Genomic DNA, 24,289 nt, shown 5'->3' with positions numbered 1-24,289 from the left:
GGAGCAACGGAGGCGACCATGAACCCTCCTTCAGCGCATTCGTGTTTGAGAGTAACACTGAAGGAGAGAAGGTCAGTCTGCAAAGCCATAAACCATAACGCCCGCTTCTCACATTTAATATCTGATTAACTCCTGGGATCTGTGCTGTTTCTCCTCAGATTTGTTACACGATAAACCTGGGGAAAGAGATCTCAGAGGCAAAGAAGGTAAATCAGAACGTCTGGCATCCAGAGAAAAAAAACAGCAGTTTTAATATAACATAATATAATACATATTTCGAAATCAATTTAATGTCTGTAATGTGATGTTTTTTGGGGTAAAAAAAATAAATAAATAAAAATATGTGTATATAATATAGCTTTTTAAATAAAATAATTAAGGATATATTCGTTTTTAACTAATATTCGTTTTTCGTTTTAACTAATATTATATTATATTAAGATTAAATGAAGGATATATATATATATATATATATATATATATATATATATATATATAGAATATATTTATAAACTTGAATGCATTAAAAGTAAAATAGTTTCAAACAAAACAAAAATATTAAATTATATATTAGTATACGATATTATACTAAAGTCATTGATTCATATTCATATTTATTAATAGTAATATTATACATTCATATTTTTTAATTAATGTTTTTTTATATATATATATATTAAATATATTGTTTTCAATAGTAATATTTTATATTAATATATATTACGAATATATGTAATATAATCAATTTATATTATGTATTTATTAACTTGCATGGGATGGAAGATTAAGGATAGATTATTATTGGTTTTAGAGATGCTCCGATCAGCATTTTTGGGGCCGATTACCGATCACCAAAATCATGATCTGCCGATCACTGCCGATCATAGAATGGCAGAGGAATGGGAATCTTTTATCTATAATCTAGCAGAGTCTGCACCATTTGTAGAAATGAAACTACTGGTAACTATGAACAATTTTTTTCTGGAACCACCAATTATGAAAAACACCCCAAAACCAGTAGGTTGTTTATCAGACAAAAATTCATGAAAGAACTTTTGTAAGTCAAATTTAAGACCGTTTTAAGACATTTTAAGATCATAAAGATTGAAACTTAAGACCTACGACGCATTAACCAGCAAATAACAAATAAAATTAGCATCAATATGTACTTTTTGTTTACATAAGCATTAAAATAATAACATCAATTATGGCTAGATTTTAAAAGAGTGTCTTGCAACATGTTATCTACTAACATGTAGCCTACAAGTGCAAATAACGTTTTGACAAAAAAGGTTTTATAAAAAGATAAACCTCATATTTCAGCCTTTAAATAATTTTCTTATAAAAAGAATGAGTAAAAAAAAAAAGATAAATGACTGACATTTACAATGCACATTAGCTTATCTTTTTTTATTAATAGTAAAATTCGGTCCGATTTTCCCGTGGCGTCTGTCGTTGCTATGCCACCATGCACTGCGCTCTCCACAACGACAAAGAAGTTTTAGTAGCTTTTGCGGAATTCTGAAGTTGATATTTCTTCATCTCGCTGCGCGTGGAAAACGGCCGCATCGCTTCTATAATGAGCGCGCTTGCCGCACGCCTACATTTGAAATAACAAACTTGAGCGCGCAAAAGACGCGATATGTGAACGGCCCCTTGGCGAGCTCCCTCCAGTCAGGCCACGAGCTACTGGCAGCTCGCGAGCGCCGTGTTGGAGACCCCTGCTCTACAGCTCCGCTTTTTTGCTACTTTGTAATGACTTTCTGCGGCCAGCGTTTCTGGAAATGACTTTAAAAAAACTTCCAGACGTGAGAAGGAGTGCTCATGTTGCCACTGGCAAGCTCGGTCTGCTGTTGTGTGCCCGTGCGCCGCGCATGCAGGTGGAAAAAAGTCGCGCGAGTAATTTACATCACGTGATCGGCTTTTTTGATCGGCGCTTTTGGGGTTCACCGATCAAGCTATTTTTAGCCAATATCGGCCGATCATGATCGGTGGCCGATCAATCGGAGCATCACTAATTGGTTTATATTATTTTTCAAACTTGTGTCCGAAAGTGTAGTCATTACATAATTGTGGTTATGCAAACATATTGTTTTTAAATGTGCTCTAATAAATCATTTATATATGTGTGTGTGTATATGTATGTATATATATATATATATATTGTATTCTTTTTTTAAAGAACGTAAGTAGGGTCAGTTTTTGATCTCTTCATCTTGTGATTGTCTTTGATCCTCGTGTGTGTATCAGGACCCTGAAGCGCTGGCCCAGCTGATGAAGTCAATGCCCCTGACAAACGATGGGAAGTTTCTTCTGCTGGAGAGCGAGACGGGAGACGCTGAGGAAGCTTCCGGACCGGACGAGCAGGAGTCGGAGGCCTGATCTGAACACACACACACACTTCCATTACCTGCTGCTCTTCTCCTGTCCTCCCTCTCTCTCTCTCTCTCCAGACAGACAGACTACATGAAGGAAAGCAACAGGTGGTCGAGGGAACGCCACTCGTTTGTTTAACACTTACCCAGTTTAGATGTTCACGATAGAAAAGATGAAGGTTAAAGGTGTTAGTCTTGTTTTAATCTTTCAGTTCGAAAACATCAGACACGAGTTTACACGTTAAAGGAACAATTCACCCAAAAATAAAGATTCTCAGCATTTCCTCAGCTAATAACACTATCAAATTGGGTTTGTTCCTCATGCCAATAGTATTGCATGGCTCTGAATATAGTGCATGAGTACTATGAACCAATTTTATTATGTAAATGGTACTTTATAGAGTTAAAACAGCTTCAGTTTCACGGTATAGAAAAGAGCAACTCAAGAGTTTTCTTTTTTGGGTGTACTGTCCCTTTAAGAAAGGGTCTGTCTTTTTTCATTGTATTTTTACAGTTAAAGTTGTTTCATAACATCAGATGTAGTTTCAGCTACAAGCTGATTTTTTTAATACCTAATAGTTCAATCATAATACAGGGGAATTTCTTATTTTTCATACTACATTGTCAGCAAACACAACAATGACACCTGAAACTTTATTTGCACTTTCTTGGTTCCTGTCGCATCTGACAGTTTTTTTTCTTTCTTCAGCACATCATAATTAACATTCCATACAGATACCATTCCACTTTTATTGTGATGCTGTTTATAATTAAGTCTCGCTAATCTGGAATGAATCTGAATTTGCATACTGCATCTCAAATCTCAGCACGTTGAACACAGCTGCTTGAATGTTTTGTTTTGAAATATGGATTCAAGAATGCTAATATTGCTTTGAAAGAGACGTTTGAGTGGCGAGGAATACAAAGTTGAAGCAGTTTATACACGTTAATGAATTTTAAGGTAACTGATGTTGCTAGATGGCAATGCTTTCATGCAGATATTACGAGTTAACCATCACCAGTGAAGTATTTACTATTATCACGTAGAAGTATGCAAATTGGGATTCAGCAGAATGCAAAACAAAATTGCACTTTTTTTCTCTCTATATTTTTCTTTTTCGTGCAATTTAGGTGCTTTTAAAACACTTTAATTTAAAAACACTAACTTCCTGTGGTCTGTTTACATTTAATACCTTTTACAAAATTCAGACAAATCCTGTAGATGAAAAAAAACTGCAGCATTTATTTTAAACATTCATTCTGTGGAAAAATTAATCTCAGGGTGAGTCTGGTAACGATACAGTTGTTCCAAACCGTTTTGTTTTTCTCCCTCAGTATTTCCTGTGTGATCAGTTTGGTTTGCGCATGTGGAGCCGCACATCCACTGCGCTTCGTTGACTACATACTCGTTTATCTGTGATCGTTTGTTTGTACGGAAGGTTACGTGTCGAAATAACGTTCTGAAAGTGGTTTGCTAGTGATTTGAATGAAGTTGAACCGTTGTTTACATTGATCACGAACCGATCCTGAAGTGTTCCTCAAACTTTAAATATGCCTCAGTAACAATCTGACATTTAACCTGCGATGAGCTTGAGCATGATGTATGCGGAAAAATAAAATCATTCATCAACACGATGTGCAGCAGTTATTGGACTGTCAGATTCTGCCCTTGTATCATCTTTGCAGAATGTAACACTTTTTAATAAAGCTTTGGGACCATTTCTAACTTAAGAGTCCTGAGAAAGCAATCTGAAAATTAAATATTTTATTTTACACTTTTGTGGATTAAAGCGTCACCACACACAACATGGTTTGAGTTCATCAGACAGCGTTGGCGATAAACACACCACACATCCTGACATTAACACCTGAGGGCTCACACACACACACACACACAGGTCAATCAAGAGTCTTTGTAGTAGTTATTGAGGTTGATCCGCAACAGGAAGTCCTCCAGATGGGGCTGATAGCCTTTATCCACCAGTTTGGTCACCACTGTAGAAAATCATATACACTGTTATTTAACTCCGGTTAAAAGGAACAATTATCAATTGAAAATATGATTTTTCTTCTTTTGAAAGCTTACAAAATGTCTAAAACAGCATTAAAACACTTTTTTACTAGTGAGCAATGATCATGTAAAAGTAAGTTATGGTAATTATTCTGGCACAATAAATCCTGACTGACATTCAAGGAACGATAAAACGCTACAAAAGTGTGTGATATGAACCCTTTAGACTAATATAGCCGTTTTATTACACGTCTGAATGTCCTGCTGGAACATTTGGCTTGTATGGATCTCTGCTCAAGAGCAAGCTGTATTTGTGACGACTTTGCTGGCAATAATATAGTATTTATTTAGTCAGTTTAATCTTTTAAAGACTGCCATCTGGTTAGTTTTACAGCGTCGTCTCGCAAAACTGCGCATATGACAGCAATAATAAAGAGATATTTTTGTGGTTTAATTCTCAACAACAACAAAAAAGATGCCAATAGATTCAACATGTCTGATTAATTAACTGAACATGTCTGATTAATTAACTGAGATTGTCTTCAGCATGGATGAGCTCAACATGATAAATAAATCCGTAATGTCTTGCCAACGTTTTCAAGAGAAAGTATATGAATTTATAACTGTCATGTATTATTGCAAATAATAAATGCTAATAAATTAAGCATTGCCAACAGTTACTTTTTGGATCAAATATGTTTTGATTAGTTGATAAAACATGTTCCTAAAAATGTTTTATTTGAAAAAAAAATTAATAAAAAATTGTTTTAAAAAATGTTTTATCCGGTATACAAAGTCAAATTAGTGGGAAAAACTACTGGGGTATGAAAATAATTATGTACATATATTATACACATACATATATTATAACAAAAATACAATATCCAGAAGCCAATTGTCTAACAGTTTCATTAAATCACTTAATTATTCTCATGATTTGATCTCATGATCAAATATCCAACAATTATTTTTAAAAACCAGCATTGACTATTTTCAACTTTTTTGTTGTTTTCATTTTACTTTTGTATTTTGAATGTACTTGTTTATTGCTGTCCTGTCCAAATGTTCTAAGCAAATACACAAGTATTGAGGAGCAGTTGTTTTCAGCTATATCTCATGATCGCATTGTTCTGATGACGGTAAGGTCTGTGTTCGTGTATCTGAGTTAGCAGGTGTGTTGCTCTAATCTTATCAGCCTGTCACACCTGTGATCTCTCAGCGTTTACACCTGTAGCAGCAGCTCACCTTTGAACAGGAAGCGGGAGTAATACTTGAAGGTGTTGTAGGACTGCTGCATGGCGATGAAGCTGGGGTGCACCGGCTCCCCCTGCTGGAGCTCCCACGGCTGTGCGATCAGCTGACCGCGAAACTTCAGGATCAGGCTGAAGATGCTGTGGATGATGTTCATGACGGGGGCGGCTTTCTCCGTCAGCAAACCCCTGAGAGAATACACCACTTCTCTAGATATCTGTATATTAATCACAGAATATGTCACGTGGGACACGAGTCCTCACCTGAAGATGGCTCTGTTGAGGTATTCGGCGTGTGTGCGGTGAATGGCGTCCAGATCGTTGGCACTGCTCAGTTTGTGTGTGAACTCGCTCCAGGACACCTGAAGGATCTGGTTAGCGATGTAGCCCTGGATCACCTTCACAAAGTGCTGCATCTCGTGTCTGTAGAGCTGCAGCTGATGGAACTGAACGGAGCGACCGGCACCTTTCACCAGCGCTGAGAAACAGGAGGAAATGTGATTTTTCATTATTATTATTAATAATAAACTCTTCATCATGTTCCTCAAACCTGTCATGAAGGGCTGCACCTGCTCTGCAACAATGCTTAGGATGTGTCAAATTTACATCCACATGAATGACCAGATCCAGGGTTTCCCATCAGAACATTGATGAGAGCGTCACACTCCCTCCATCGGCTTGTCGTCCTGGTGCATCAGTTCGCTATGTAAATGGCGCACATGTACACGGCAGTCCATGTGATGTAAAAGAAAACGGGACTCGCGCATTAATTAGCTTTGGGTGCCCAACACCCTGTTGCCGGTTTGTGGTTTGTCCCTCCTCAGACACTATTGGTTAACTCTCACCACTGCGGACCAGAAGCGACACAAGCCTTGCCGTTTCAGAGATACTCAGACCCAAGCGCCTTGATATGAAAATGTGGCCCGTGTCAAGTCACTCAAATCTTTATTCCTGACCATTTCTCCATTTCTGCATCCAACATGTTGACTACAAGATCTGATTGTTTGCTTACCATCTGATCTACCCAGACTTTACTATGTGGTCTTGTTGGCAGCTCACTAAGTTTTGGAACAAAACTATAGAGACTCATTCTGTAGCTTCGGATGGAAGATTACCTGTGTGAAGAGTATCATACATTTAGTGGGAGAACAGTAAAAAAAAAAGCGGGGCAGAAATCTTACCCGTCCTCTTGAGGTGAAACCAGACGTCCCGGAGCGACCACACCATGTGCTTGAGCTGCAGCAGGAAGGAGAAGAGTCTGTTGTATTTATTCAGACAGCTGTCTGTGATGACGATATTCACTGGCCAGTCCACCTACAGAACCAGAGAAAGATCATGAAAAAACATCCAGCTCTTCAGAAGCGTCAGACTACAGGAAGACAGTGACCTTGACTCTGACCTTGTATCGGAGCTCGAGACAGTTCAGCGAGTCTGGAGCGTGAGGGTGGAAGATCTCAGGAAGGTATCTCAGAGCAAACGTGAAGTGAGCCGCCAGCTCGCTGTCCCCATGAATGCTGTACTGTAACGCCTTATTCAGAATGGAGTTCAACACCAGCGGGGTCAGCAGCTCGCCGGGGGTCTGACCACTGCCCAGCTAAAGACACAGTGTACAATAAGAGGCATTTGAAAGATTTGTATGCTACAGTTATGTGACAATGTTAAATCTAATTTTGTGTAAAAATGTCTTAAAGGGGACCTATAATGCACTTTTACAAAGTCTTGTTTTTAGGCTCTACTATAAGGTGTACATGCTTGAATGTTCAAAACACATATCAGCTCCTCTCTTCCCAGTCTGTCAGTAACACTTTATTTAGTTCCTGTCTCTATGAAGCCCCTCCTTCTGAAAAGCACTATGTGCTCTGATTGGTTGGCTGGACCAGTGTGTTGTGATTGATCAAGCACTTCGTATTTGGGAAATGTTACCAGTATCACACTCCTAACGCAACTCAACCAGGCCCCGCCCCTTTATTGCCATATTAGGTGGGAATTATTTTAATGAGGAATACTGTAATGTGTTCGTAAACTCAAGACTGCAATGGAGGCGTTTCAGGGAGTTCAGAAAAAGTGTTTACTGATATAGAGAATAACTCCCGCTGGAGGGACTTTGTAACTTTGCAGAACTTTTTCATGCTCAAACAGCAACATAACACACTAAAGAAAGATGACCGTGCATAATAGCATAATGCATTATAGGACCCCTTTAACAAGCTCTTCACATCAGATTTCTGGGCTTGGTGTAAGTGAAAACTGCGCTTAGACCTTCTCGAAGAGCTGATCGCTGAGAGAGAGGGCAAACTCTCCATCCTCCATTAACAGGAAATGCCTGAGAGTCTTAAAATGCTTCTCCACGCCCAACTCCACGAAAAAATAATCCACCACAGCCTTATTTACCATGGACACACTAAGAGAAAGAGAGTTTCAAATGTACAAATGTGGATGTTTAACATACAGGGATTTTTGCGTCGTTTATGGTTTACATCAGGGCTCGATTTGGCACTGATTTCACAATTTCATTCGGATTTTGATTTAACATTGAAAATATATTTTCGTTACAATATAAAAAGGCCAAAGTACACAAGTGTCTGATTTAATTCATAAACTGATTACAGTCCATAACGTGCTTGATATTTGCATATGCTAAACTGTATAGTTCAAATAAAGATTGTGATTAATCAGAAAATCTATATATTAACCCAGCTCTAGTTTACATACTGTGTAATCAGTGGTGTTGTAACAGAGTGTTTCATGAGCACAGGAAGTGGCATCATCTCGCTGAGCTGAACAGCAGTGGTATCGGTGGCCCGGTACAGGGAGGGGTCGACAGGAAGGCCGTTCGGGCCCCGTGTGACCTGGAGCAGCAGCTCAGACTCTGGAGCCGCAGCTAGAGCAGGAACGACAACACAAACCTCTCCGTTTCTGATATATAAAGAAAGAAAGCTCTAGTGGTTCAGGATGAAGACAGCTGGTCCGGTACTCACTCAACAGGCCGTATGAGTCCTGGTACTGCTCGACTTGGTACTGTGAGGCCAGGCTGAGAAGATAGCGATCCTCTGGACTCTTTTTAGGGGACAATCCTAGTCCTAGAGCCCAGGCTGACAGTCCCTCATCCAGGGAGAACAGCTCACTAGGGGGCGCTGCATTACAACATAACAAATACAAATAAGAAATCATTAACTAGAGTGAACAAAAAAAACATAAAATAGACAATTCCTTAAAATAAAAAATCTGTACCTATGAGTAAAATGTCACTTCTAATGAAAATGGCAGTTACATATTTTTAATCATGTTAAAATTCTGAAGTTTTTCTAAAAGTAGCTGAGGGTGCTAAACATTTCTCACCCTGGGTGTCTGTGCCAGCTGGTGTCTCTGAGTCTCCTGATGCCCGGTCAAATTTGTTTGGTAGTCTGTCACCGTACAAACTCCCTGGCACCACCCCACCAACCACGCAGCCCATGCCCAGAGCAGAGTCTGATGTGTGCACACGGGCATCGCTGTATAGAGAGCTGGGAAGAACAGTCTCAATCCCACTGACCACACACCCACTACCCAAGGTAGACTGTGAGGAATGTCCGTACTCACTTCCAGGCAATGCAGAGCGCTGAGGGTCTATGCCTGATACAACACACCCTAATGTTAACATGGAGTCCGACGCATGTCCGAAAGCGCTGCCAGGCAGAGGGGTGGATGAAAGGGCAGCGTCTGGCATCACACAACCCACTTTCAGAGTGCTGTCAGAAGAGTGACCAAATTTGCCCAAAAGTGGGCGATAGGCGGCGACATCTGACACAAAATCACCCACCTTTATATGGGCGTCAGAGGCATGGCCATGAATATTAGCGGTAGGGATATGAGTATTTACCTCAGAAATGTGTTCGCCAATCCTTATATGGGCGTCAGAGGCGTGGCCATGAATATTAGCGGTAGGGATATGAGTATTTACCTCAGAAATGTGTTCGCCAACCCTTATATGGGCGTCAGAGGCGTGGCCATGAATATTAGCGGTAGGGATGTGAGTATTTACCTCCGAAATGTGTTCGCCAACCCTTATATGGGCGTCAGAGGCGTGGCCATGAATATTAGCGGTAGGGATATGAGTATTTACCTCAGACATGTGTTCGCCAACCCTTATATGGGAGTCAGAGGCGTGACCATGAATATTAGCAGTAGGGATATGAGTATTTACCTCAGAAACATGTTCCCCAACCCTAATATGGGCGTCAGAGGCGTGGCCATGGATGTTAGGGGTTGGAAGGGAAGTGGTTTCCACAGAAACATGTTCGCATACCCTAATATGGGCGTCAGAGGCGTGGCCATGGATGTTAGGGGTTGGAAGGGAAGTGGTTACCTCAGAAACATTTTCGCCAGCCCTAATATGGGCGTGGGCATGGATGTTAGGGGTTGGAAGAGAAGTGGTTACCTCAGAAACATGTTCGCCAACCCTAATATGAGCGTCAGAGGCGTGACCATGGATGTTAGGGGTTGGAAGGGAAGTGGTTTCCACAGAAACATGTTCGCCAACCCTAATATGGGCGTCAGAGGCGTGGCCATGGATGTTAGGGGTTGGAAGAGAAGTGGTTACCTCAGAAACATGTTCGCCAACCCTTATATGAGCGTCAGAGGCGTGACCATGGATGTTAGGGGTTGGAAGAGAAGTGGTTACCTCAGAAACATGTTCGCCAACCCTTATATGAGCGTCAGAGGCGTGACCATGGATGTTAGGGGTTGGAAGAGAAGTGGTTACCTCAGAAACATGTTCGCCAACCCTTATATGAGCGTCAGAGGCGTGACCATGGATGTTAGGGGTTGGAAGAGAAGTGGTTACCTCAGAAACATGTTCGCCAACCCTTATATGAGCGTCAGAGGCGTGACCATGAATATTCATGGTGGGTATGAGAACGGTCACCTCAGAAATATGTTCACCAACCCTTATATGGGCGTCAGAGGCGTGGCCATGAATATTAGCGGTAGGGATGAGAATGGTCACTTCAGAAACATGTTCGCCAACCCTTATATGGGCATCAGAGGCGTGGCCACGGATATCAGAGGAGGGCTGGGGTGAGATCAGTGCTGGATCAGGATCACGGCTGTTATTTCTCGTATGAGTATCAGACTCTGACTCATGGAAGCTTATGAGAGGAGACACAGATTGTTCTTTTTCTGGCTGAGAACAGTGAGAGGGCTGGCTGACACTCTCACAGGACTTGGCTTTCTCTGTTGGCTCCTGTGTGGCTTGCTTTGGCTCTGAACCTGTGCTGGCCGCCGAGGGCTCTGTTCCTGTCTCTTCTCCAGTTGGTTGTTTTTCTTCACACTGGCTATCGCGCTCTGCCTCACATGTTCGCTCTTGAGTGGTTTCTGTAGGGGTGTTTGACTCCGAGCGGATCGGACCCTTGTTCCGCCCCGAGGCAGTGGAGTCTCCCAGCTGCACTGAGCTCTGTGAAGGGTGTCCATGAACACTAGCCTTCGGCTGACCTACTGACACCTCTGGAGTGAACTGACCCGATTGGAAGCTAGACTTGGATGCTTGTCCATATGGACAAGGCACAAGGACTGACTCTAGGACTTCAGAAACATTCTGTCCAAGACGAATGTGGGAGGTTGTTGAGTGTGGCTTCTGTGGGTGGGGTTTCTGAGGAAACTGCAACAGGTCAGAACCAATGTCATGGAGGGCCTGGGTCACGGCACCACTGTCAGGGAAGTGTGTAGGCTTGGGGAGGAAGTCAGCAATGTCAATTCCATCTGATATGAGAGCATGCTTTTTATCATTGGCATCAGAGCAGGGAGGAGCAGAGGATTCCGGGATAGGAGGATCTGCTGTTTGCTGTTCACTAAGATTCTGCTGTAAAATGAAAACAATTACAACAGTTTAAGCTAAATTTATGACGCTATATATGTGTATATGTAAAGAACAGCACACAGACCTCAATGTGTAGTTGTGCAGACTGTTGTTTGTAGGCTGTTTCCGGAGGGGGACCCTCCCGACCTAAAGGAAACTTCTCCAGAAGAGCCTGAACAGAAATCATAACACCTCAGAGATACAGAGATAGATGTCTCCTTATCTATCACTTTAAAACAGTACTTTCATGGATGATGCTAACATATACCCTTTGCTAATAACTGCATGACATATGATTACTAATGCAAGTACAACTACCAGACAGTTAAAAGTTTAAGGAACTTATAAAGCATGGTCCATAAACTGAGAACTGGAGACTTTCACATGACACCAACAAAGGTTTATGTTAGAATAGATTCTAGCTACAGTATAATTGCAATTGAAAAATTTTATATTTGTAAAAAATGATTTTCTTGTAAAAAATCAATTAAATAATGCATTATATACTTATAAATATACATTTTGTTTAAAGGGCACCTATTATGGAATTTTGAAATGTACCTTTCATGTAGTGTGTAACATAGATCTAAGTGAACAAAAACATCCTGCAAAGTTTGAAATATGAAAGTGCACCGTATATAAAGTTATTGTCTTTCAAAAGTAAGAGTCGACTCGGAGTCATTTTTATGAATCGTTAGAAGACCGAAGCTTTTTCTCTGACTAGATGACGTCAACTTGTCAAGTTATTTGAATATGACACGCCCACTTATTGCGCTCCAAGGCCAGCAATATATCATGAAAATATCATGGCGACGAGACGCTGTGTTCTGAAGTGCGACTCAAAAGCCAACTTTTTTCATCTGCCCAAGGAGGAGCATTTGTGGCTACAATTCATATAACTATACCACAGAAGTATAGTCCGAGCCTTGTGCTTTGTTCGCGCCATTTTGAAGATGATATTGCTTTTTAAATGCAATCAAACTTGGATTCGCGAGCCGACTGATATTGAAGGAAGGTTCATTTCTAAGTGTATTTGCATCAGCTTCCTCCTCCGTATCACAACCTGTAAGTGTTATTAATAATTGTTGCTTTTATGTTTTATGTAGCATGCTTAATAATTATTTTGTTTGTTGTGTAAGCACCGTTTAGCTTCTAGGTCTTCAATGACAATTGTATTGAGAGATATGTGAAGTGTTTGTCGTTGTTTTCGGAGTTGTCTTAAAGAATAGAATAATACCTCGAAGTAACGTAACTGCATTTTTTTTTTTGTAAAAACGTTATTTTTATGCATCGGGCTAACGCAACAAAGACTGATGTGCTTTTACAATATGAACTCTGGGCTATGCTCGCTAATAACATTAAATTCTTTATCTTATTTTTAGTTTTTTACTACAAACTACAAAGCAGTGGACAATAATCATTATTATAACACGATTTAATTGATAAAAGCATCATTGTACTCCGTGTTAAACAATAAGTATTATCTCTGTAAACACTGCTGGGTCATCTGACCAATCAACGCAGATTAGCGTCGCGCAAAGGAGGGGTTTGGAAAAACGAGTCGTTGAACGAATCATTTGGGAGTCGGTGAGCAAATCAGGTAAAAAATAAATGCATATTATACGAAAACAAAAGTGTTTTTTGACATTGCATGCACGTAAAACTGTTGTTGGGGACTCCCTAAACAACATTAGGAACATTTTAAATGTCATAATAGGTGCCCTTTAAATAAGTTACTAAAAACATTTCTTTTCACAAAGAAAATCCCTTCTGCATTAGTAAACAGGTACTACAGAAATTATATTAAAATGCAAAACAAATTATATATATTTAACATATTTACAGATATATTTTAGTAAAAATAATTGATTGAACATTGATAAAATTACAAATAATAACAATATCCTTATTGCAATTATCAGAGAAAGATACAAAACATACACATTACAAATGAAAAAAATATATATAAATAATATTTGAATAAAGTTACAAAATCATTTATTATTATTTAAATTAATACCAATTTAATATTACGCTACTAATGAAAACCATTGCAATAATAATGATATAACCCAAACTCTACAATAAAAACTCCGATGAATGATATCAGACCTGTACGTTCTGTTGCTCTTGCTGCAGGAAGTTCACTCTGTGCTCGTCGAGTTTCATCCTCTGCACCTTCCACATGGCTCTGAGCTCTCGTCTAGCAGCGGCTTCTGATAACTGACCATACTGAGCGATCAGATCCATCCTGAACACACACAGGAAATATATCATTTCATTCTGAATTTCCTTAATGCCTTTGATCTCTCTAGATATGTGAGTCCTTTTATAAAGTGCAAAAAATACTATTAATTTTCTTCACAGTGAAAGAGATTTTTATCTATTTGTCTATCAAAAATAGCTGTCCACTGCTCTGGGTGTGTGTTCACGGTGTGTGTGTGTGTTCAATTCTCACTGCTGTGTGCGTGCACTTGGATGAGTGAAATGCAGAGCACAAATTAAAAGTATAGGACAACATACTTGGCTACACATCACTTAAAAAAAAAGTAATTTGCGATGATTTATGGGATGAGTAGCTCATTTAAAAGAGCACAATCTTGTACCTTTGTCTTTTTTCCTAAATACTTCTTTGGATTTAATCCAATTGTGTAATGTTAGGATTCATCTGAGAGCTGTTTTGCTTCATGGCACATAATGCTTTAGTGAATAATTTGCTCAAATGCCTGTGGAGAATATGAAAGGGAAATAAAGTTTCTGTGGGAGGTCACTGCTGTGCTCTACAGCCTCAGCCTCAATCGTTGTTTTTTTTCTGAGTGTTCCTGTATGCCGCCCACCGTGCCCGGCGCTCCAGCTGCTCCTCGAGGGCCTGCAGCCTCTGCTCTCGGTCTCTGAGCTCTCGAGCGTAGCTGAAATCATCTTCCTGCTCCTTCCGTCTCGCAGCACTGCGCCACTGAAAACACATCCACACAAGTTAGAGCCGCTGAGGACGCATTTACTGACTGGTTATTAATATGCTCCTCACCTCCTGGTCGAGCTCCAGCTGCTGTTTCATCTCTTCAAATCGCTCTCTCTTCTGGGCCTCCTCCGCCAGACGCTGCGACACCTGGCGGCCTGCAGGGGGCGAGAGTGAAAACAGCGGGACGTCAGCTTGTAAACTTCATTCATCTGACTCTGTGGGGAGGAACTCCCTCTTGCTGGTCGTCCTGATAATTAATACTTGACCTCCACGAGGAGAACAACGGTGTCCTCCTCGCGTAAAAAACATTGTTTACTTTACACATCAGTGTTATTTTAATAGCATGCGTTTTTGTTAATATTTCGAATATGATTTTATCCATACACTTTGTTTTAATTTAAATTTTTAAACTAAAACAAAAAGCTTTTGGTCATGATAAGCTTAAAAGTGCATCTGTCCCAAATGGCTCACTCAACGTGAACTTCCTGGCCCTTAGGGTGTCCCATTTCTCCTTTTATAATTCAGAAGGCTGCTATATGGGACAGGGCCTATGATGAAAGTCAAGTCTGGCTACGCAAGACTAATTTTACCCAGACAGAAGCTGCTAACAGCATCAGGTGCATGTGTGTGCGTGCTTGGGTTTTGAAGGGACAGATTTCTGACCTCTGATTTTCTCCAGGGTCTTGGCCGCTGTCTCTCTGACCTGGTTAATGAGCTCCTGTCGAGCCTGTTCAGTCCGCATGGCCTTATAGAGAGAGGGGGAAAATAAAAGAAGACAGACTTCAACGCAAAACAATGAAGCAGATTTTAGCCCAGGTCACAGTGTCCTGATGAAACTGGGTTAATGGACCAGATTTTAAAATCTCATCTGTTGCCATGCCAACAATACGGGCTCCACACCGTTATTGGGTCTCTAAATTTAGTAAGCATTCTTCAGACATTTAAACACTTAACCTGGATGAGCTATTTTGAAAACCTCATAATTACTTTACTATATCAGCGGCAAGCGGAGCACCATGACAGGTGCAGTACCTTCTCCTCCCTGCTGATGGCGCTGTGCCTAGCGATCGTCTCCATTCGCCCTCGGTACACGGCACAGTCTCTCTCAATCTCCTCAACTTCCTGCAGGGAAAACGTCACAGCGATCCTGGGCACTGGTATATCCGACCAGAAGATGTAGTGCTGTTTAATGGACAGATGGAGTTAAATCTCAACTTCCAAAAATCTATTATTTTTATTCAGTAAGGATGCATAAAATTCCTCAGAAGTGACAGTAAAGACATTTATAATGTTAAGAATCCTGAAAAATCTCAATTTCCACAAAAAAATATGAAGTATTTAATATTAAGTAGCTATTTTCTATTTGAATGAATTTAAAAAAGTATTTTAAATTGTAATAATATTTCAAAAATATTACTGTTTTTACTGCATTTGGGATCAAACATCAAAAATGTCTTTTTTCAAAAACATCAAAGAAAAATCTTCCTGACCCCAAACTTCTGATGGGCGGTTTAAAGCATTATAAAGTGTTTGAGGGGCACCTGTGGGCAGCAGATCTTCAGAAGATTGATTGTTTTCCCGCAGACGTAAACATCGTTTGCGATGTGTTTGAGGAACACCGGCACACAGTCCTCTGCATCCCGCGAAATGAGAGTGTAGCCCTGCATCCAAAAGTTCTTATCTGAGGGGACAGAGATTCGTTCATTTTTAAGACAGTTATCACTGATTTAACTGCACACCATCAGCATTTTATTTGTAATCTAATAATGCAGCAAAAAATGTATGGATTTATCTAGAAATCGAAACATTCAACATAAAATTAAAGCGTGAGATTGAGAAACTCACCTCTGTAGGTCAGATAATCCTCATTGACCTCAATCATAAACTCTTTATAAACGTCACGGAAGACGCCACCGTACACCCAGTCTGAAACAAACCTACACACCAACACAGACATTCAGTTAAAGGTACACTATATAACTTTTTTGTTCAAAATGAGCTAAATTTAATATAGTCAATACCATATTTTCCGGACTAGAAGTTGCAATTTTTTTCATAGTTTGGCTGGTCCTGCGACTTCTAGTCAGGTGTGACTAATATATCAAAATTAATTCATACTGACTGAGATGAACCAAGAGAAAACATTACCGTCTACAGCCGCGAGAGGGCGCTCTAGCTGGCGGAGTTGTTCAGAAGCAACACAAAGGATTAAGAATTCAATGGATTCAGTGATGTGTGGAATGAGATCGCGGGAGCTTGGTGAACTTGCTTACCAGTAACTTGCTTGTTGGACTCGCTGGCTTGTGTGAATTTAGCCTATTCAGCCTCCCAGGTATATGTTCTTTATGCTAATGTGTAGCTGAATAACTGTTAATGTGTTACGTTAACATACCGGACACCTGTTCAGCCTGTTGTTCTGTGTGCTATTGTGTAGTTGAATAACTTGCCTGTTCTTGGATTTTGTGAAATAAATTTCTAAAAAATGCGACTTATAGTCCAGTGCGACTTATATATGTTTTTTTCCTGTTCATGATGCATTTTTTGACTTATACTCCGGAGTGACTTATAGTCCAGAAAATACGGTACATTAATTCTTCTTCCAAAATGTGTTTTTGTCTTGCTTTTGACCCGGGATTCACTTAAGCCTATTATAAGCATTTATATTTGAGATCTGACGGGATGGTTTGTCACTCGTCCGTGCGTGTCTCCTATCTGTAAATAGAGTAAAGTTGCTCTGGCTACATTGACGTGTGTCTGGTGTGGGAGTGGCAGAGGTTAGTTGTCACAATAAGCGAGAAAGCTTGACATGGAGAAGTTAAATGTTGAATATATATAATAAAACAAGAATCAACATAGAATTGGCTTTTCAGAGATGTTGAGAACTGAGGGATTTGAAATATTGTAAAGGCAACACAGAGATGATGGTGTTTTTATTACTCAACAGGTGAGTAAGGTATGTTATTGAACAGATAAATATGTAGCTCTCTAACAGAGTTCACTAAAGCATTACCGATTGTGAAGGCTCATTTCATTCTAGTTGTAGCGCTGTACTGGAATTTTTTTTTAAAGGACGTACCGTGTCTATTAATGGGTAAAGCTAGACAGCTTTACTTTACTTTATACTTTATTGTCAGCTTGAGATCCTTTCCACCTACCGGTAAACTGGATATATCTCTAGTCTAGTAGTGAATGTATCTCTCTTTTTTAGTTATGAGAAAGAACCATATTCATCCGCACAGTCACGCAGAGCCGAACCACAACCAAAACATTTTTTTTCTCCAAAATGCAGCTTGACAGACAATGGCCTTTATGTGGTTGTATGGGAAAGAGCAGTATGAGGATTCATGTTGCACAAGAAAAATAACAGTTGAAGATGAGTAAATAATAGCAGAGAATCTCTGTTGTGCACTTAATGGCAGCCAGACACAACAGAAACCATTTCATAGTACCAGTCACTCGGAAAAATATAGTGTGTCAAAAACCACTCTGCTCTTAAGTGACCTTCTTGAGGTGAATAATAGATAAATAAGTAAAGAGCGATAGAGGAGATGAGCTTCTCACCGTGTGTACGGCTCACAGCTGCTCTTCAGCAGCGACAGCAGCACTGGATGATTCTCATTACTGCAGTTACTCTGAGCTTCATTATACAGACACGACAGCAGTTTTACACCCTAAACACAGACATCACACAGCCAATTACACAAACAGCACCGCAGACTTGCAACAGCCACCCGTCTACAACACTTCTGAGCTGAAAACAACGTCTTCAAACTCAAAGCTATTGTGTCTGTCAGAAGAATGAGTGTTTCTTACCATGGGGAATGTTGCTCGTCCCACACCGGCGATTCCATCTACACAACACAGTTCTGACAGATATCTGATAAACACGGGCAAGGACATGGATTAACATCTGCGGAAACTGATTTTCTTCTTACAGACTACATATTTATTAGACTTTTTTTCTCCTGATATCCACTAATAATGACACCTTTTAATTAATAATTTTAATATATATATTTTTTTGTGCTCAGCCAGTAGTTTAGATTTCTACTTGCCCTGCCGACATTTTCACTGGCCCCGACACAAAACATTGCACATTTTTTATTAAATATTTTTATATATATAATATTATATTATATATATATATATATATATATATATATTATATTAGTACATAACATTACATTATTATGTGATATAAATTGTTTTAAATCTATAAAAATTTGGTAATATAATTTATCAAATATTACATAAATTATATACAAAATTAATTAATCATCTATATATACACTGTATATACACTGTATATATATATATATACACACACACATATATATACGAAAACTAAATTAATTATATATTATATATATAACTTATAATACATAACTTAATTTACTTAAAATAAATACATGTATTTTCTATAAATTATATACATGTATTTTCTATAAATTATATTTAACACATAACATACATTATATAATTTTATAAATAATCATCTATATATAAATACACACACACACACACATATACTGTATATATCACATTAATGTTGTTTTGTCCCATATCTCATTTTACTGCTAAGAATCCAAAAATGTTCTGACTGGAATGAGGCAAGAGTTTTGCATTGTAAATAAAGTATGTTTACACTCTTTTATAAAAAAAAACCTTTATCTGATTGCATGACAACAGGGAAAATTTACCTGAGCTGACGCCCCAGTTTGCGGAAATGACAAGCGATAGTTAGTAGACTCAGAGAGGCTGGTGTGCTGAGCACACACGCTCTGTAGTAATGCAGGTAACGCCGCAGCCCACCTGTGAAGGCCTGAGACACACACACACAAGCATCTGTGTAACGTTGTTGTTATGGGGGAAAAATCCTGGAGCAATGTAAGAAATGACAGTATGCGTCACCTGGAAGACGAGTCCCTTCTGACTCCCGCTGCTCAGGGAGAAGCGGCTGAGACGCAGATAGTGTGTGCCGTACTGCGCCAGCTCACCCAGCAGACGAGACACACTCTCAGGGGACGTCCCGGACACGCATATATCCGGACGGACGTCAAACTGTACACTAGCCTTGAGTGGAGAATGAAATCAAGAAAAAAGTTCTTAAGAAAATGTGATAATTTTTTTACATTTACAATTCAATGTATTTTTTTGATGTATTTTGAATTACCTCGTTGAGAGGAAAGGTGGCCGAGGAGACCCCGATCAGCACGTTGAGCACGTCTTTGACCAGCTGACTCTGGCAGTCCAGTGGCAGAGGCAGGAGTGGTGATGGAGTCTGTGTGGACAGAACGTTCCTCATTTCTCCTTCCCACAGCCGGTACAGCTGATCAAACGCCTCTCTGCCAGCCTCTGTCAGGTACGGGGGGTCCTTCTGACCCGGCGGGCTGAACGAGAGAAAGAAAAAGGATGACAAATGTGGACCATCTTCAAACTAGGCCACTTCTTTTAAAGTATTCGGCAGGGGTCCATTCTAATGCATGCATTCATCTGTCCAACTTAATGCATTGATTGTGGTATTCATTAAAGGGATAGTTCACCCAAAAATGAAAATCCTGTCATCAATTACTCACCCTTATGTTGCTTTAAACCTGTAGGACAACTTTCATTTTTGGGTATACAATAGAGTATAATATTTAATATTTAGAATATCAAAAAAAATAAAAAAAATTATACTATAATAAAAATTATAATTATTATTTTTGCTTTAATAATGGTTTTAAAAAATAATAATAATTCATAAATTGTATACAAAATACAGTTCTTGACCTATTTTCAACAAAAATCACCTAAAAGATACCACTGAATGTTTTGTTTTGTAAAGCAACTCAACAAAACTAAATTCAAAGATTTAAAGGGATAGTTCACCCAAAAATGAAAATTCTGTCATTAATTACTCCCGGATGTCGTTCCAGACCCGTAAGACTTTCGTTCATCTTCAGAACACAAATGAAGATATTTTTGATGAAATCTGAGATTTCAGTTCCTCCATTGACAGCTACACAACTACCACTTTAACACTTCAAAAAGTTCATAAATAGATCGTAAAACTAATCCATATGAATTGAGCGGTTTAGTCCAAATTTTCTGAAGAGACTCGATCGCTTTATATGATGAACAGAATATAGTCTTTTATTCACGTTAACATTGATAAGCGAACATAAACAGAAGCTCAACCGAACCGGCTTGACGAGCGAGAACAAACCTCATTGGTTCTCGTGCTTGAGCTTCTGTTTACCACAGTTGATGAATGTTTATGTGAATAAAAGCCTAATTTCAATCTGTTCATCATATAAAGCGATCAAGTCTCTTCAGAAAATGTGGACTAAACCGCTCAAATTTAGTTTTACGATCAATTTATGAACTTTTTGAAGCGTCAAAGTGGTAGTTCTGTAGCTGTCGATGGAGGGAGAGAAAATTCAGATTTCATCAAAAATATCTTCATTTGTGAGTCTTGAGAGTCTGAGAAATCAATGACAGAATATTCATTTTTGGGTGAACTATACCTTTAAGAATAAACCTTTAGATCAGGTTTTTTTAAATTACATCATTTGAGTGTTTATACATAATTTAAAGTAAAAAATCATCTGAAACTTGGTCAATTCAATTTGATTGCTTTGGGGCAGATTTGAAAAGAATCCTAATCGAATCAAACCACTGTCAGTCAGAGCAGATATTTCCAGCCCGAGTCCGACTCTAGTCTGCTCAACTCTCTCTTACCAGCCAATGTTCTCCCAACAGCGTCGTCTGCCGGGCACGAACGTCCGAAGGGCCTCCCACACGTCGATCTCAGGGCTGGGACTCGCCTCGGACTGGGAATCAGGAGTCAGATTAGAGGAAGACTGGAAGCCTTCGTCATCAGACTGATCCAGACACAGAGGAACCTGCAGGAACAATAACATATACGATAACAGGAAGGACAAGACCAAAAACATAATAAAGAAGAAAATATATTTGTAGGATCTTCACCCGTATGCTGAGTCCAGTAATGTCTGCATTACTGGGAACGGGTGGCAGGTCCAGACGGATGTCCATATCTGCAGTTTTGGAGTGCTGTAGGGCACCAAAGAGTGAAAGTCGGGTTTCTCTCTCAAACTTTTCCTCGAAATCCGGTCTGCGCCCCAGTCCGAGCAGCCCGGTGCCCGGTGGGGCGTCCATGATGCTCAGGGTCCTGCAGACGCCCCCGAACACGCCCCACTCCTCCCCACAGATCAAAGACCACGCCCTCTCCTCCAAGCGCTGCGTGTCCTTGCTCAGGTACCCGCCCAACGGGGGTCTGCGCTGCACGGGACGCTCCCGCCGCATGTAGTCACGACTAAAAGACAGAAGGGGCGGAGCCACGGACCCTGCCAGCTGCACCAGGAGCTCCAGGACGGAATCGAGTTCGGACAGTCCCGCCCCGTCCCGTAGCTGACCCAGGAGCTCCTCCAACCTCTCGGCCTCCTCATCGTGACCGGACACGCGCAGGTCAAAGGAGATCATTAGTATTTTATTATGGGACGGTGTTTTCGCCAGTGTGTTCGGTGCCGGTTTGGACAACCCGTCTTGGAAGAGTCCCGCGAGCAACGCCCCGTACGCACGCTTGCGGAGGATCCGACGCGCCGACTCCCGCGACACCGCGCCCGGAGCGCAACGTTTCCATGACAACCCGGAGATGCAGCAGTCGCAGAGCACGCCCAGCAGCCCCGTGATGCTGCTGCTGTTGCCTTGGCAACCGGACATCTCAGCGAGAGCGCGGGATCATGACGCAGCGAGATCTGCGCCAAAGAAACCTTCATTTATTGAATTCATTCAATACAAGAGGATATATACAGTTCTTGAAAATATCAATTGTTACCATGTCCTTAATTACGCTTCTATTTCTTTTGTACTAAATGGTGAAGTGTCTTAATACCTTTTGTTTATTACTATCTTATTTGTAATATAAGTTAACGTACACCTTTCTGTTTCAATGAATGAAGCATAGCAGTAACTTACATGATCCAAACCCAATAGTCACAGCAAACAGCTAAATATGTCCTTACATATAATAATTGAAGGTGTATTAGACTCATTAATGTTTTTTAGCAGATAAACGCATTGTATTTGACTGTAACGTTATTTAATAGCGAAGGCAGTAAACAAACACAACTGCAGCGTACAAACGCCTGCACGTTCACAAATTAGTGTCTGAGATCATTTACTCACGTTGAAACTCGAGCTTAAGCTGTCCGAGCTGCAAATGTTTATTCCACATTAGTGAATAAATATTATTGGGAATACAAAAATAAGCATTTAATGCGCATAAACACACGAGCTAGATTTCCTTAACCGCCGCGCTACACACCCAAGTCCCCCCTTCTCTGTACTCTCATTGGATGAAACGTAAGAGCGTGTACATTCATTGGCTAAACCAGAGACATGTGGGCGCCCACTACCTAATTTCATTGGATCAAACTTGATGTGCACTGTCTGTCTTATGACGTACACATTTCCGGATAGAGCGTCCGCTAGCGGCGAATAATCATGTCATCAAGATCTCCATAAATGTATGAATGTTTTCACATTCATAAGACGTTTTTTTTTTTTTATATGTGATACACATTTTCTTAATATTAATATTTTATTTCTCATCAAAAAAACATTCCTTTTAAAATGACTCCAGTCCAGATGCTGCTGAAAGTGCATACTTGAGTATTTATGTGGCCCTGGTTACTGTTCGTGCATACAACTCTTGAGTAGACTACATTTTTTATTCACCCTGTAGGCAACAAGTCAAGTCGTTAGTTGTTTATAAATCTTGTAGTGTTTTGGTTAATGGCTCTGAATGCATTGGTAATAATACGGTTTAATATACCAAATTAACTTTTACATTTCCATGCAGATGTATTTGGTCTCCTGTTGCTGGTGGATGAGGCAAAAACAGGCTGGTTCATTTCACCCGAAAGGAAAACATTTTTTTTCAGCAAAAAGTGAACTTTCTAACAAGCCAGAGAAGAGTAGACGAAGATGTCCCTGAAGTGTGAGGAACAACATCTCCATTCAGGTTCAAACTCTCCCTCTGGCTCCTCTGAGATATGCAGATGCCTTGAACACGTCCACAAGCTACACCTGTTTGTGGTCAAGCACTACATTATTAATCATGACAATTCCCTTCTCAGTTTCTGAGGTTTTCTTGGACCGCAGCCGAGGGAGAATCCTTGAGTGTGTGTGAGTTTGAGGGTCCGTGTCTCCCTTTAAGGCAAAGCCGAAGAAATCTCATTAATATCTGAGGGTTAGACACCACTGCAGGTGAATACAAACACAAACACCTGCCAGAGTGGGCTTTCCTTGAGTGATGGCTCTCACAGCGAGAATGAAAGGGCCCGATCTTCTTATTTTCCCAGCGTGTGGAAAATCGGAGCTGTTTTTTCGAAGCTCAAGCCCAGTTGCATAGAATCGTGACTAAGTTAATTCAGTGCCCATGCAGGGGGGCCGCACGGTCTGATCGGATTAATTCGGTTATAGAATCAAGGGTAGCAGGAGCTCTTATGAAACAGAAAGTCTCACACGCAGACGGCTCTTCCCCGTGTTTAACTAGAAGACAGAGACTCATATAATGCTTATTACTGAGACTTTATGAATTTACATAAGTCAAGAGGTATAAAAGGTGAAGGGTTTATATTCAAACTGTGTCGTCATCGCCTCTAAAAATCTAATAAGGAAGAGGTGTGATTAGATTTCTGTCTGGGGTGTAAATCGTGAGGGGATTTCTGATAATCTGATAACCGGTTTGGCACCGACTCTTTAGATCCGTTTGGTGGGCTCAAGACTTCAGATGTGTTGGTTTTGACACCGTCCTATTCCTTCACCGCTCCAAAAACACTTTTGAATTATGTT

General features: G+C 40.1%; 3 protein-coding genes across 6 annotated transcripts in view; 2 read left to right on the top strand and 1 right to left on the bottom strand.

The window, feature by feature from the left end:
- The window catches only part of appl2 (adaptor protein, phosphotyrosine interaction, PH domain and leucine zipper containing 2), an 18,819-nt gene extending 14,812 nt beyond the window's left edge, over positions 1-4,007 (top strand). For both annotated transcript variants that reach the window (XM_079603509.1, XM_079603508.1), the window contains 3 exons: positions 1-71; positions 159-206; positions 2,251-4,007. The exon at positions 1-71 is cut by the window's left edge. In XM_079603509.1, coding sequence (XP_079459635.1) covers positions 1-71; positions 159-206; positions 2,251-2,382 — 251 coding nt within the window. In that variant the 3' untranslated portion in view covers positions 2,383-4,007. The remainder of the gene's footprint in view (positions 72-158; positions 207-2,250) is intronic.
- LOC306994106 (sterile alpha motif domain-containing protein 3-like) overlaps positions 1-24,289 on the top strand; it is a 186,046-nt gene that overhangs the window by 74,984 nt on the left and 86,773 nt on the right. The window lies entirely within an intron of this gene.
- tubgcp6 (tubulin gamma complex component 6) lies at positions 4,126-22,790 on the bottom strand. 3 transcript variants are annotated; one of them, XM_079603507.1, is made up of 26 exons: positions 22,619-22,783; positions 21,401-22,188; positions 21,152-21,315; positions 19,602-19,818; positions 19,340-19,501; positions 19,129-19,250; positions 18,242-18,305; positions 17,990-18,099; positions 16,274-16,365; positions 15,970-16,109; positions 15,461-15,610; positions 15,092-15,173; positions 14,495-14,583; positions 14,307-14,422; positions 13,582-13,720; positions 11,555-11,641; positions 10,054-11,472; positions 8,976-9,819; positions 8,615-8,770; positions 8,349-8,517; positions 7,896-8,037; positions 7,036-7,230; positions 6,818-6,950; positions 5,901-6,114; positions 5,632-5,825; positions 4,126-4,370 (listed from the first exon to the last, which is right to left on the bottom strand). In XM_079603507.1, exons 2-26 carry the CDS (start codon positions 22,151-22,153, stop codon positions 4,279-4,281), a joined length of 6,045 nt encoding a protein of 2,014 aa, XP_079459633.1. In that variant the 5' UTR covers positions 22,154-22,188; positions 22,619-22,783; the 3' UTR covers positions 4,126-4,278. The 3 variants fall into 3 exon arrangements, with proteins under 3 accessions (XP_079459633.1, XP_079459631.1, XP_079459632.1); XM_079603505.1 differs by having other exon boundaries at positions 8,976-11,472; positions 22,619-22,790; XM_079603506.1 differs by having other exon boundaries at positions 8,976-11,469; positions 22,619-22,770.

Source organism: Phoxinus phoxinus (assembly GCF_949152265.1).
Source record: "Phoxinus phoxinus genome assembly, chromosome: 25".
In the NCBI taxonomy this organism is placed as follows: Eukaryota; Metazoa; Chordata; class Actinopteri; order Cypriniformes; family Leuciscidae; genus Phoxinus; species Phoxinus phoxinus.
The sequence above is the reverse complement of the archived record's forward strand: the minus strand, read 5'-3'. Positions and strand labels throughout refer to the sequence as shown.

Bases quoted from the DNA above. Each gene is read 5' to 3' on its own strand.
- tubgcp6 (XM_079603505.1), bottom strand. From the start codon at position 22,153: ATGTCCGGTTGCCAAGGCAACAGCAGCAGCATCACGGGGCTGCTGGGC. The intron at 15,611-15,969 runs GTGCCCCTCAAA...TCCATTAAACAG, and splicing joins TGAAGATCTGCTGCCCACAG to CACTACATCTTCTGGTCGGA. The intron at 11,642-13,581 runs GTCTGATATCAT...ATTTCTGTTCAG, and splicing joins AAGAGCAACAGAACGTACAG to GCTCTTCTGGAGAAGTTTCC.